We start from the raw sequence: 12,933 nt of genomic DNA, 5'->3' as shown, positions 1-12,933 counted from the left end.
ACTTAATGCTCTTTTAAAAAATACGTTAAATTATAATAACGTTTTTCTGATTTAACATTTTCTTCAAACATAATCTATACGTACGCTTAATAGTTTTATAAAAATCTTCATGGTAAAAATTGTGTTTATTTAGGAAAATATATAATTTTCTTTGTGAATGGTTTTTTAGTTACAACAATATTTTCATATTAAAAGAGGGAACAAATTAGGCTAAATTGTACAATAAATTGATTATTTTTTCTTCGAAAAATTAGAAAATATATGATTTTGTCATGTAGCTACTTAATACACGCGGACTGCCACGCCAACCTCTGTTCTCTTCTGACCTGGAAAATGACAATAAAGTGCATCAGTCATTCCTCACGGTACCTCTTTATGCCATCAAAAACTCGCACTTAGGGTGCGTTTGGTACGCAGACGAGACGGGACGGGAAGGGAAGGGACGGGACGGAACGAAGGTGTAATTTTTGAAAAAGACATGGGGTATATTTGTTTTAAAATGGTAAAACATTGTGTTTCACAGACGTGGAACAAACCCGTTCCAGGGGGAGGTGGGACGCAAAAACACCCAAAATATGTCCCGTGGAACAACCCGTTCCACCCATTTTTGGCGCACCAAACGCGGGACGGAACGCCTCGTCCCGTTCCGTCCCGTCCCACGTACCAAACGCACCCCGCGAATAAAATATCGGTATCGGTAAAAAATATGGAAAGGGATATTTTTCGAATTCCTTCCATTCATTCAAGTTTATCAAGTTCATTTATTCGGAACATTAAAATTTAATCTAATGGCTAAGGAACTTCTTTAAAAATTAAAATAATTTTAACCATTGGAGTAAATTTCAATCATCTGAATGAGTGAACTTGGTGAAAATGATACGGAGAGGATCCCTTTCCCAAATATATATACATGTCGAAATTGGTTTTTCTTGGATATTTAAAATGAAATTTTAGAATAAGTGATTTTTATCACAGTGGTAGAAATGAGTTAAGTTCTTATATGACCTGACGTAGGTTCGAACTCTGATACCAACTAAATAAATCATATGTCGAAAATATCAACTAAATCTATCGATTATCTGAAAGTTAAGAGTTTCTCTGATATCTTGTAAAGTTTAAACTTCACCTCCGTTTTCATATCTTTCCGATTTTTTCTATATTTTTACAGAAGAGAAATGCTAAAGGGATCTATCTATAAAGTGGGATTATTTACGAACTCTCCATATTTTTAGTACAACATTTTATAATGTTGGCACAGTAATTGACATTAAATTATAAGATGCTAAAAAATCCACCAAAAAAAAAAAATTCACTTTTGTGTGTTCACCGTCCTTTTTCTTCCGCGAAAGTGTCTACCATATAGAAAAAAATTTAAACACTGGACATAATCAAATAGTTGGAAAAAGTGACAGGGACATTTTGGTCAAAGTAAAATAAAACTTGGTCACGAAACGTTAGCAACTACTTTGGGAATGTTTGAGAAGTGGCGAAAATGGGAGCTGGAAATAATAATTAATTAATTAACTTTACCTTGTTCGATACGTTTGCAACTTCCATTGAAGCAGAAACAGCCATTGATGCACAACTTTTGATGGGATTGGATGGTAGGGACGGTTGGACCACCGGGAGTTCTGTGCTTCTTATGTATTTTGCATGTAAGGCCTTTCTGTTTCTCTAAATTGCAAATTCTATTGAGATCAGACCGCCTGATCAAATAACTAATCCGACCCAATATGTTTGTCGATATTTAGTACTGGTTTGGTACAGAAATACTTTTATAAAAAGTTAGTATAAAAAAAAGCTAAGCTCGAAAAAATGTTTAGTAAACACTTAAAAACAGCTTATTTTCACAGTTTTTTGTGAAAAAAATGAAAACGTGAAGCAACAAAAATGAGCTTATTCTCACAGCACAGTAAAAGCAGTTTTTTTTTTTTCAAAGCACAACAATATCAAACCAGCCCTTATGAACAGCCGGCTTGACGAAAGATCTTTCCTGAGCCAGAAATTTCCTATATACGTTTTCATTTTCAATATCTTCTTGTCAACAAAATTGAAAGGCAAAATGCAATCTTGACAAACAATGTAAGTAGGGAATTGCAAGAATCTTGGAAGAAAAAAGGGACATTATTTTCTTGCTTATAGAGTACAAGATGCTACAAGTCCTATTTCCACAGCTGGCATATTCATGTGGCAATGCGTTGTGGGGATGATTTACTGACCCCCAGTATGCAGTATACACTGACTTGAATCTGACAAACCTCCATTAGTCATCTAGATTAAGCTCGGTATCATCCTCCGGATTCTCAGGCTCCTCCGGCGAGGAGGGTGTCTCCGCAAAGAATGCCTCATCGGTATACATCTTTTGGAAAAGCTGTCGAGAACCAGCATCCAACACCAAGATTTAGTACTGGTTTGGTACTGAGCAAGCTTTTATAAAAAGTGGATATAAAAAAAAAGCCGAGCTCAAAAAAGTGTTTGGTAAATACTTAAAAACAGCTTATTTTCACAGTTTTGGGTGAAAATAAGCTGAAAACGTGATGCAGCAAAAATGAGTTTATTCTCACAGCACAACAAAAACAGTTTTTTTTTAAAAGCACAGCAATACCAAACCTGTGAAAATAAGCTGAAAACATGATGCAGCAAAAATGAGTTTATTCTCACAGCACAGCAAAAGCAGTTTTTTTTAAAAGCACAGCAATACCAAACCAGTCATAAGGGTTAAAATTAGGTGTGAAAGGTAACGTGTAATTAAGCATAAAGAGCTATGAAGCAAAAATAGTCAGTTAAAAGAATATGTACCGCCGCAGTTGAATCTACGAGATCATTGTAGTTAAGATTTCCATCTGGCACGGGAGTGAAGAAGATGTTTTCATGTTCACCCTGAAATCAATGTAAATCATAGCTCGATATGAAACAGCGCCAAGAACAAAACAGCATCAAACAAGTGCAAGACAGAATTTACGGGGAAACAAACTTTTGTCCATACGTACATTGTGCACCATTGTGAGCTCCTGAATGTATAACGTACTCCAAAGTAGTGTGGGTTTTACTTCTGCATCTTCACTTTGAACTGCGGAACCACTTTCAGGATTTGCAGATATAGGAAGAGTGAGAAGTGCGTTCATGGCCGCATGTAGTAACCTTTTCCCGTGCTCAGCATCATCACATAAACCAGAGAAATATAATACAAACCTGAAGTAGAGAAGGCAAACAAAGTCAAACTTAACAGATTCCTCAAAAGTTTGAGGGTGGGTTAAATTTTTTTGCCATTTAAATCTAATCCATACGATCACAAAAGAAGGAGTGGTAACTGTTAATAACTCCTTTTAGCCACCTAAATTCAGTAACATCTAGGCAGTAGAACCAAGTAACTAGACAGTTTCATATCGTAACTACAGGAAACCAGATCATAAACATACATGCCTGATGGACAAACAGCCAATTTGTCCGAACCGCCACCTATCTGGATAGCCCGGATTGAAGTATCCTGCTCAGGAAACAAAGCTGGGGGAGGAATTGAGACAAGCAATTTTAGTTCTAGTAGTCGATTTCAAAGAAGCAAAATAACATAACCAGATTTAAGTCTTACATCTAGGAGGATATACAAGCAATAAATTTGATACATCTGGCTTCAAGGAACGGGTCGTAATACATATTCCCCTGGCCACCTTTCGTTTATCATCTTTCAGATTTAAAACTTGAAGAGTTTCTTTCAAATCTGGTGAAGATGAAGTGGGGGGCAATCGGACTGTCAAGGTTGGATCCAAAACCAGCAGATGACTAAGCTTTTCCTCGCCTGAAGCTAATCTAACACCCTTATATTGCCCATTTTCCTGCAAAAGCTCGAGCGATGATACACATCAACTATTTGAAACTTTCTGGTAACAATAGTTTATTTCAGTAAATATGTTATAGTATGAACAATCATTAGTACACCCATTACCTTGTCCATAAGCAGGGCAGTCACAGGCATTCGCAGAACCTGGATGAGAGATGTTTCCGATACAGGTAAGAAATGCAGCAATATAGATGTATGTTTGTGCATATATAGTTCCAGCGAAACGTCGTGCTTTGACTCATTTTAGCAGGAATTAATGCACATGAACAGAAGTCCATCCCATTTTAAAGTGAAACAATAGAGCTATAACATCAAGCTAAAATAATGTTCTTTCTGAAAGTAATATAATTCACAAATTTGGAAGATACAGTCAGAGACAAACCGAAAATTTTCAAGAAAGTAAAAACATATTGAAAAAAAGTTAATTAAGAGAGCACATGTGGGCACAACAATAAATAAAGAATTAAGACAGATAGATACGAAGAAGTATGGACAGGCCAACAACAGTTTAGGATACTTTCCTCGAAATTAGGTAGCAATACTTCAACTTGAACTTACTTGGATGCAACCTTTAACAGCAGCACAACGGGAAAAGCCTTGTGACATCTCACCATGACCATAAAGCGGATATAGCAAAGCCCCAGGCACATTTGGAAACCTAAGAAAAAAGAACGATAAAGAAACTACTTGTAGCATACAGATTTAAATATCTTCTTTGGTATAAATTTGAAGCGCGTAATTTTGAGTCAAGGGATACACTGAAATCATTAGGTTCAAATAAGAAAAACACTAAATTTGAACAGTCCCTATTCTTACATATAAGTTTCAATGACATCAACAGGATACTACCCATTTCTACTCCTTGTTTTTCCTTCTACATAGATGAACTTATTTTCTATAATCATAAACCATGGCTGTCAAATATTTAACCGTTTCTTCAATTTTTTTATTACTGAAAAACATAACTCTTAGCAATCTTCAAATTGTCGCTAGATAATATACAAAGCAAACACGTTTAGTACATAGTATCAATACCATATAGGTACTAGGTCGAGCATCATTACAATAGTACTTCACACAGAAACTAAAACATCATAGAATAAATGTTCTAAGTACAAAACAAAATGAGACAACTAACCTTCCAACTGATTTTTGGTAGAGATCTAAACGCTGCATCCCTTCTCTTGTCTTAAGTACAGTTTTACAAACTTCCAAGCTGTCCTGATCGTCATCTGCCAGGGAAATGGCATACAGAATAATCCTATATGGAAGAAAATGACACAAGTTCTCAGAATAATGAAAACAAGAACTATCCAAGGCAGTGAAGGAACAGTTTCCAGGATATGAAGAGCAATAATAGAAACAATTTTCAGGATAACAAAGAACCAGCTGCTTTCTTGATGTGGTCTACTAAAAAGACTACTTGTGCTTAGTTTGTTGGGAAAACAACATATTAAAAAATAAAAACTCAATTGTTTTTCTTTTTTACATAAAAACAATATAACAAGCATACTAATGGGGTATCCTATAAATGGTTCAATAGCCAGAATACAGTAACAGCCTGCTGAAGCAATGGAAATATCTATAAACACAGCAAAGTAGAGTAATCTCAACAAGGCAAGGGAACAAAGTACTGTCACTAACAGAGAGAGAAAGGCAATGTAATCTGTACGATTTAATCTTGGGTGGCAATCGCATCCTCTTTAAGAAGTCAGCAAAGGGACTCTCCAAATCCTCCTCGGAAATCTTTGAACTTTCACTCCCTCCATCATCGCCAGCGGAAGCTGCCAAATGCTGCTGAACAAGCTTGAAGAATCTCATCAACTGATTCTTCTCTATAAGACTCAGGCTCTTGTCTTTAAATATTGCTGATCGAGAGTCTGGCACATTGGATAACCCCCCACTCTCATCACAAATGAAGCTCACATCAATGCTCTTGAAGGTCAAATACGAGTCCACACCCGATTTAACTATAAGGTCAACGGCTTTGTCAGCACAAAACAAAACCCTGGGCCCGCCCAGGTCAATAAGGAACTTTGAGGACTGATCTGCAACGATTTCTGGGGCATAGTTGGCAGTCTCAATGCTGGAGTATACTGATCGGAGGGTGACATCTAAGACAGTGTAATCATGGCTAATACTTGTAGAGGTAGTATCGATGATGGTAGAGGGCGGAGTAGCATGGGAATTTATGAAGGAGGTGAGCTGATCAAGGTGAAGAGAGGCAAACTGGCTGCCATAAAAATGGTTCCGGTCAAGGTGGAGGACAGTTTTTCCGGCAGCAGAGGCTGCAGCGGCAATTACTGTTGCAGGGAGGCCTGTCCCAACAACAATAAGGTCAAAGGTGGTGGTTTCGAGTTCGATTGGATCGTACAAAGATGAGTCACTCATGGCACTGGGTCGATATGGTTGCAAATATCAGTTAAAGACCCTGCCTTTGCAAGGTCAGAGACTATAAATTTACTTAAAACTAACAGACCCGGCACGCCAATACGCACAATCCAAACCAAACCTATAAGAGAACAAAGCAAGTAAACAAGAAACTCAATGTTAATACAATACTTATACAAAACTAAGCTCAGATATCTAACTTTCGAAGAAAAATAAGTTGTGGGTATTGATTCTTATAGCAGATTATCCATTTGGGGGCCGTTTCGATATCGAAATTACATCACTAGCAATTCACTTCATGCCCAAAAGAGTAGAAGATCTCAAATTCTCAGTCAAACAAACATGGGTTTATTAAAAGCACGTCAACTGCTTAGCTACTTAAATTAAAGATTCGATCTTTATATTTACTAAATTATCAAATCAGATTTGTAAGTGCAATGTAAGCAGTAACCAATCGGAAGATAAGAAATACCGATTACAGAGCAAATGGGCAGCTGAGAACAATGAAATTCGAGAAGCCGGAACCGAAAAATGGAAAAATAAAAGCAAATCGGTTTAAGGAAGACGGTGGATTGAAGGTCGTTAAAACTTACTGGGGAATCCGGAAGGAGGACGAAGAGTCGCAGCGAAATGGCTCGCAGAATTCTAATGCGAGATTGCAGGTGATTAAAAAAAATAAAAAACTAACCAAAAGGATTTGGGAATCTGAGGTTTAACGAAAATAATAAAAATGTGTTGTAAGTGAATAGTATTAAGATTAATTTTTATAGAATAAAAATATGATTTTTTTGTTAAAATAAATAGTACGGAAGTGTTTCATTAATTTTTTTTTTTTAAAGATAAGGTTTTTAGTCAAAATTATAAGCGCATGCAACATGCCGATCTACATACCACTATTTAAAAAAGATAAGGTTTTTAGGAATTGGATCCTCGCCGGATCTAATTACTTGGGATCCTAGGGATTAACCCACGTGGACCGTTTATTAAAAATCGTGCGGTCACAATTAAATATTTTAAAAGTAAAATAGTCTCGTTTTGCGTGAAAAATATAAAAAAGAAAAAAATTGTGATCGCACAATTTTTGATCAACGACCCATATGGGTTGATCCCTAGGATCCCCAAGAATTAGATCCGGCGAGGATCCAATTCCAGGTTTTTAGTCAAAATGGTTTATGAATGTGGCATAACTCTTTATTTTGATTTCTGAGATTTGAAATTAATATAAGTAATTTCTAATTTTTTTTCACCATCAATCATTTGATCATTCCGTGAAATATTTTTGTTAATGACAAGCTTAATTTAGTAAACAATGAGTCAAAATGATTTGACAAAATTAAGAATATTTTTGTCATTTTCTCCTTATGTAAGGAAGGTTTTTCATGAAAGAACTAAAGTGATCAATGATAGACAAACTCAGGAATCAGTTCTAATAATTTCAAATCTCATGAACAAAATAAAGAGTTATTCAAATCTCATGAATCATTTTAATTAAAAAACTTAAAAGTTATTGCCGTTAGGAGAAATGCTGGGGACTTTTGGGGTGCGTTTGTTGCACCGGACTATCTCGGACTGGACTAGGTTCAGGGACTAAGTTGGACTGGCTTAGACTAGACTAAGCTGGACTAACTTAGTGAAGCGTTTGGTGCAGTGTCAGATTAAGAAGCAGGATAATGAAAATAGTATTGTCACCAGTTTGGTGTTTGCTCGGACTGAGACTAAATTATTATTCTAATTTAATTTCTTTTTATTTAAAGATATTATCAAAATTAATAATATTAGATAAGAGTATGACTCAATAAAAAATAAAAACAAAACCAAATTTCTTGCCAACGAAAGAAACATACATGATTCAAGAGTAGTATTGCTCCAAACATCAATATAACAAACATGTTTTCCTAACAATTGACGGGTTTTAGAATGCTTTTCTTAATTATTCAACTTTGGTTTGATTGCATTCAGTCCCAAGACCACAATGATGTGTGAGGCGCAATGGCAAATGGATAGCCGAGCCTTGATCATTGCTACATTTGGATTTGAGCACGTAAATTGCTTGCTCCAACTAGTTTGAAGAAAACCAATAACAATATGCAAAAGGAAGAGATCATGAATATACCTCGAGCAAAATACACAACGTTTGGAGCAAAGGATTGTCAAAAGTGAAGCAAAAAGTTTTAGCTGAGGGAATGTAAATTTAAATGTTATGAGCAGACAAAATTTTGCTATTCTAACTAATTTACTGACTAGACTAAACACAAGCTTGTTTAGGCTACACGAATACGATAGTACTCCTGCACTACAGTTCCTCTGAGTCGACTCTTTACATGAACATACAGTTACAAACAATTAAAATCTATTGAATCAATAACATGCCTTTTGTTGCTCTAGCAAGCAAGTTGGTGCCTGCACATGTAACAACTTGCTGCATCAAAACTGCCATTTATGACTCTACTACGATGGCTGAGTCTGATCTCACCGAAAGCAGACTAAAGATGTAAGCAAGAAAGCAGACCAAAGATGTAAGCAAGCTGCACCTTATGGCATCCATCAATTGCAGGGTATACAATATATGAAACAGCTTTGATGGTTTCCATAGCATAACCAACTATTTCACCTTTAAATTCCGAAATTTCACAAGTAATATCATCATTGGTCCAAACCTCAGAAACAAGGACAGAACTCAAATAACACAAAAAGATTGGCAAGGAAACAATAGATCACTATCACTCAATGGGGGTAAAAGCCATCTCTAAGTTATAGAATTCAGAGATGTAAGCCTACAAAGCTGCCTACCTGTGAACGGTTCAAGTTGTATTCATCAGCTAATGTTAAAACATCCTTCAAAATGTGCTTATTCTCTAACTTGACTGAATCAATCAAGGGACGCACAACACTCTTAGGGTGCGTTTGTTGCACCGGACTGTCTCGGACTGGACTAACTTCAGGGATTAAGCTGGACTGGCTTAGACTAGACTAAGTTGGACTGATTTAGTGAAGCGTTTGGTGCAGTGTCGGACTAAGAAGCAGGACTGCAATATTATATTATTTTATATTAATTTAATATATATTAATTAATATTTTATTATTACTTTATCTTTATCTTTTTTATCTTTTTCTAGAATCATCCTTCTCCAATATCTGTAATCTTTCATTTTTCACTTCGCCTCTCCATCTCTCTTTCCCTTTCTTCCCATTTTTGTCTCTCCGCCTCTCCCTCCTATTTCCCTTTTCTCCCCATTTTTGCCCCACCTTTTTTTCGGGGTCATGTTTTGCAGAAAAACACGATCTTTGAGAGACCTACAGGAGGGAAAGAGAGAGATATCGAAATCAAGGGTTGCTTTCTTGCATGTTTTGATTCTTCCAAAAACAAAAAACGCAGGAGTAATATGATGTCCTCTGTGAGTTTGTTCTTGCATTTTTGAGAGACCCATAGGCAGTGTCTCACTCCCCTCTTCTTCTTTTTTCTCTCACTTCACCTCTGTGCTCTCCCATCGCTCTCTTTGTATTTCTTTTTTCTTCAGATTTGGTACCTGTATTTTCTGGGAAAATCATAGTTTGGTCAAGAAAAATCACTTAAAGTTACTGCACTCATGCTAAAGTTTTCAATCTTGTTGTTGGCGAAAGAATTTGGGTCACCATGAGACCCGTTTTTGCCGTCGTTCGGGTCGACCCAGATGGCAAAAAACCCCAAATCACCGACCCAGGTGCCAAAATGGCGCTAGGTTTACCGGACGACGGAGATCGGCGACAGTCGTTTCTGGTTTGGTCAGTGGAGAAGGGAGGGTTGATGCTGCTCATGCGGGTTTGAGCGACGCTACTTGCAGAAGAGGGAGACGGGACTAGCAATCCCGTGGTTGTTGGGGATCCTCGTTAAGAACTTGTAGCGAGGTGTATAATCCGAGCGAGTCCGACCTAAGCTCATTAAATCTAATCCTGGTGCAGATCAAACAAGGGACTACAATCCAATCCAGTCCAGTTCCCTCTAATCCGGTCAAACAAACGGGCCCTTAATATAATCAAAGTCCTAAGACTAAAAGCGTACCGTGTCAACACCAGGGATTATTTTCTCTAATGCTGTACAACGATCTGCAACATGCTTTTGGTCTTCTAATTTTAATTTCCATTCCCTCCAAAAGGTAGACTGCACCTTGTCAAATTTGCCTATTTCACCTGAATCCAATAAAACAACATACAAAACCATGAACTCCTTATCATTGTAAAAATGTACATGCATCAATAATATTACTCTTTTTCACATTTCCACTGCTTGGAGCTTTAAGATGATAGCATAGCAAATTGTAAATAAGTGTAGCCGATTACCTGTGTGTTTTTCTTTGAACTTCCTTAGTAGCAGCTCCCTCCTTTGCGTAGGATCTTCACACTCAAATGCTGAACTATACAACAAGCTATATGTCATCCCCAGATTCATGATGCTAGAAACTTCTTGGTAATCCTTCCTTGTTCTAAGCTGCTCCTCTATCACTTCAACCCCACTCACAGCATCCAACATATTCAACAGAAATGAGCAACCCACTATGTCTTCCTCTTTGGTAACATGTGGTTCAATTATTGATTTTGCCAGAGACACGACCACATTGTCGGTAGGAGCAAAACCATTTCTCGCCAACCAGGACAGAATGGTCACTAGAGCCTGTGTTCTTACACTGACATATTGCTTTCCAGGAATCAAGTTACCACTTGACTTCTTACTGTGTTCTCTATTCCTACTTAGCTCAAGCAGCCATGGAAGTTCCAGGGCAGAAAATGTCAAAAAATTTCCATTTTCTCTCAAAATAGATTCCCGTTCGTATAAATATGATTACAAATAAAGTACCAATTCGCAAATCACAAACTTTCGCATATATAAGAAAATATCAGCAAATGGTCAGACTTACGTAGTCGTTTAACTGGCGAGCAGCAGATTCAACTTCTTGAACACTTGACATAGCCACAAACCCAAATCCTCTACTTCTTGCGGTCGTCTTATCATATATCACCTGCTAAAAACCTTCCAAATTTAACCCACAAAACACTAAACCAGCAACAACCGATTTCACTTTTCACCCAAATTTCAAGTAAAATTTACAAAATTTCGAGTGAAAACAAGGAATTACCTTGACCATCTGGACATTTCCAACGCTCTCAAAGATACTAGCAAGCTGAGCGCTATTGACGCTGAAGGGAAGGTTACCCACAAAGAGTTTGAGGTCAAAAGAGGCCTCTCCGTCGTCTCTGAGAACCTCCTCGTCCTGCTCGAACTCGGATGAGACGGCGAAGTCGTGAAAGAGATGGGAGATGGCAAAGGTGCGAAGGAGAAGAAGACGGATGGATCAGCTGCGAGGGAGGACAGGACTATGAGTCTGCTCGAAATCGAGGGCTCTCGCTAAGAACGGCTAGCGAGGCGTTCAGTCGGGGCGAGTCCCCTTTAGTCTCATTAACGCTTGTCCTTGTAAATAACAAACACCAGACTGGACTATTATTTAGTCTAGTCCAGTCCAAGGAATGCTAGTGAAGGCAAACAAACATACCCTTGTAGTTAAATTTGTATAAATTTTCTATCAACTCACAGTTTAAGATTAATTCTCATATCATTACCATAAAACATCATGCCAAAATTTAAGGTGACAAAATTCTATTTTGATACAAGTCTCCTTAACATTTCTCTTGCTGCTATTTATACAAGTCGGTGGGTCGAATACCAACGGAACTGAGGATTAATAAATCGAATGTCACCCCTTTTCACACGGGGGGTGGGTTATGACCAAATCAAATTTGAAAGATAAAACCTAACACAACTAGTTTTACTTGGGTTGGTCGGGTAACCCGTGAGAATGCCCACCCCTAACTCCGGGTGAAGAAATAACTTGCTCACATTGTGTGGTGTTGCTTGCAAAACAAAAACACCAATAAAAATACTAGCGCAACGTTTTACATAGCCAAAACAAATTTTTGTTGGCTAAAACATCTTCGAAACATGTTACAGTGTTCTAAACATATTACGTGTATTTTAAGACACTTATGATGGGGCATAAATTTCATCAGAATATGTTATATGATGGTTATTGTAAAATTTGCATAACCAATTAAAACTCATAACTTCTTTTTTTTTCTTTTATTTTATATATCAAAAAGCAAGATTTGTGGAGTTTATGCGAAAGAATTATTTGCATGACAAGCAGAATTTTATAAGTCATTCAGAAGCGGTCTTACAAATGATTGATTCACATATAATAGTAATTCCTTTTCAATGAATTTTTAAGCTTGAAAACAAAACATTAATAAGAATTATAAGAGAAAAGAGGGGGGGGGGGGGGGGGGCTAGAACTCAGCTAGAATGAAATTCTTTTTGTCCATTACATTTACATAATACTCTTCTTGATGTGTATGGTTAGTGTGTTCTGTGAAAAAAAAATGAGATTAATGAAATTTCAAAAGACTTTGCGCGTGCGATTAGAAATATATTGTCATTTAGAAGCGATCTTTCAATTTATTAAGTAAAAAAAAAGTATCACGTTTATCAAATTTAATTTTTGAGTTTGAAAACATACAAATTAATAACAACTTCGCAATATTCCATGAAAATAGATTTTATGACGGTTTTTAGATTTTCGCAAGGCGAGTTCTTTCACATTTTAATGTGACCAAGCACAAAAACACTAAGTAGGTTTAAAAAAAAAAAAAAAACCAACAATTGTGGGAGGAGATGC

The 12,933-nt window shown here is 36.9% G+C and overlaps 2 protein-coding genes across 4 annotated transcripts; both read right to left on the bottom strand.

The window, feature by feature from the left end:
* Positions 1-106: 106 nt before the first annotated feature.
* On the bottom strand, positions 107-6,946 carry LOC126610237 (rab escort protein 1-like). Of its 3 annotated transcripts, XM_050278240.1 has the most exons (11): positions 6,823-6,946; positions 5,511-6,350; positions 4,977-5,099; positions 4,397-4,496; positions 3,944-3,982; positions 3,590-3,833; positions 3,420-3,504; positions 2,991-3,192; positions 2,800-2,880; positions 1,531-1,674; positions 107-326 (listed from the first exon to the last, which is right to left on the bottom strand). In XM_050278240.1, the coding sequence occupies exons 2-11, from the start codon at positions 6,227-6,229 to the stop codon at positions 279-281; spliced, it is 1,785 nt and encodes a 594-aa protein (XP_050134197.1). In that variant the 5' UTR covers positions 6,230-6,350; positions 6,823-6,946; the 3' UTR covers positions 107-278. The 3 variants fall into 3 exon arrangements, with proteins under 3 accessions (XP_050134197.1, XP_050134205.1, XP_050134213.1); XM_050278248.1 differs by lacking the exons at positions 107-326; positions 1,531-1,674 and adding an exon at positions 1,990-2,371; XM_050278256.1 differs by lacking the exons at positions 107-326; positions 1,531-1,674 and adding an exon at positions 2,390-2,610 and having other exon boundaries at positions 2,707-2,880.
* A 3,310-nt stretch (positions 6,947-10,256) lies between these two features.
* LOC126585700 (MAG2-interacting protein 2-like) lies at positions 10,257-10,921 on the bottom strand. The gene is made up of 2 exons (XM_050250188.1): positions 10,547-10,921; positions 10,257-10,396 (listed from the first exon to the last, which is right to left on the bottom strand). The coding sequence occupies exons 1-2, from the start codon at positions 10,734-10,736 to the stop codon at positions 10,257-10,259; spliced, it is 330 nt and encodes a 109-aa protein (XP_050106145.1). The 5' UTR covers positions 10,737-10,921.
* Between the last annotated feature and the right edge of the window lie 2,012 nt (positions 10,922-12,933).

This window comes from Malus sylvestris, chromosome 2, assembly GCF_916048215.2.
Source record: "Malus sylvestris chromosome 2, drMalSylv7.2, whole genome shotgun sequence".
In the NCBI taxonomy this organism is placed as follows: Eukaryota; Viridiplantae; Streptophyta; class Magnoliopsida; order Rosales; family Rosaceae; genus Malus; species Malus sylvestris.
This window is presented reverse-complemented; position numbering and strand designations above follow the sequence as displayed.

Coding starts and splice junctions, on each gene's coding strand:
- LOC126585700 (XM_050250188.1), bottom strand. CDS start 10,736: ATGTTGGATGCTGTGAGTGGGGTTGAAGTGATAGAGGAGCAGCTTAGA. Junction 10,397..10,546: donor GTTCAAAGAAAAACACACAG/GTAATCGGCTAC, acceptor TATTGGATTCAG/GTGAAATAGGCAAATTTGAC.
- LOC126610237 (XM_050278240.1), bottom strand. CDS start 6,229: ATGAGTGACTCATCTTTGTACGATCCAATCGAACTCGAAACCACCACC. Junction 5,100..5,510: donor TTGCCACCCAAGATTAAATC/GTACAGATTACA, acceptor TCTTCCATATAG/GATTATTCTGTATGCCATTT. Junction 4,497..4,976: donor TACCAAAAATCAGTTGGAAG/GTTAGTTGTCTC, acceptor CTTTTTTCTTAG/GTTTCCAAATGTGCCTGGGG.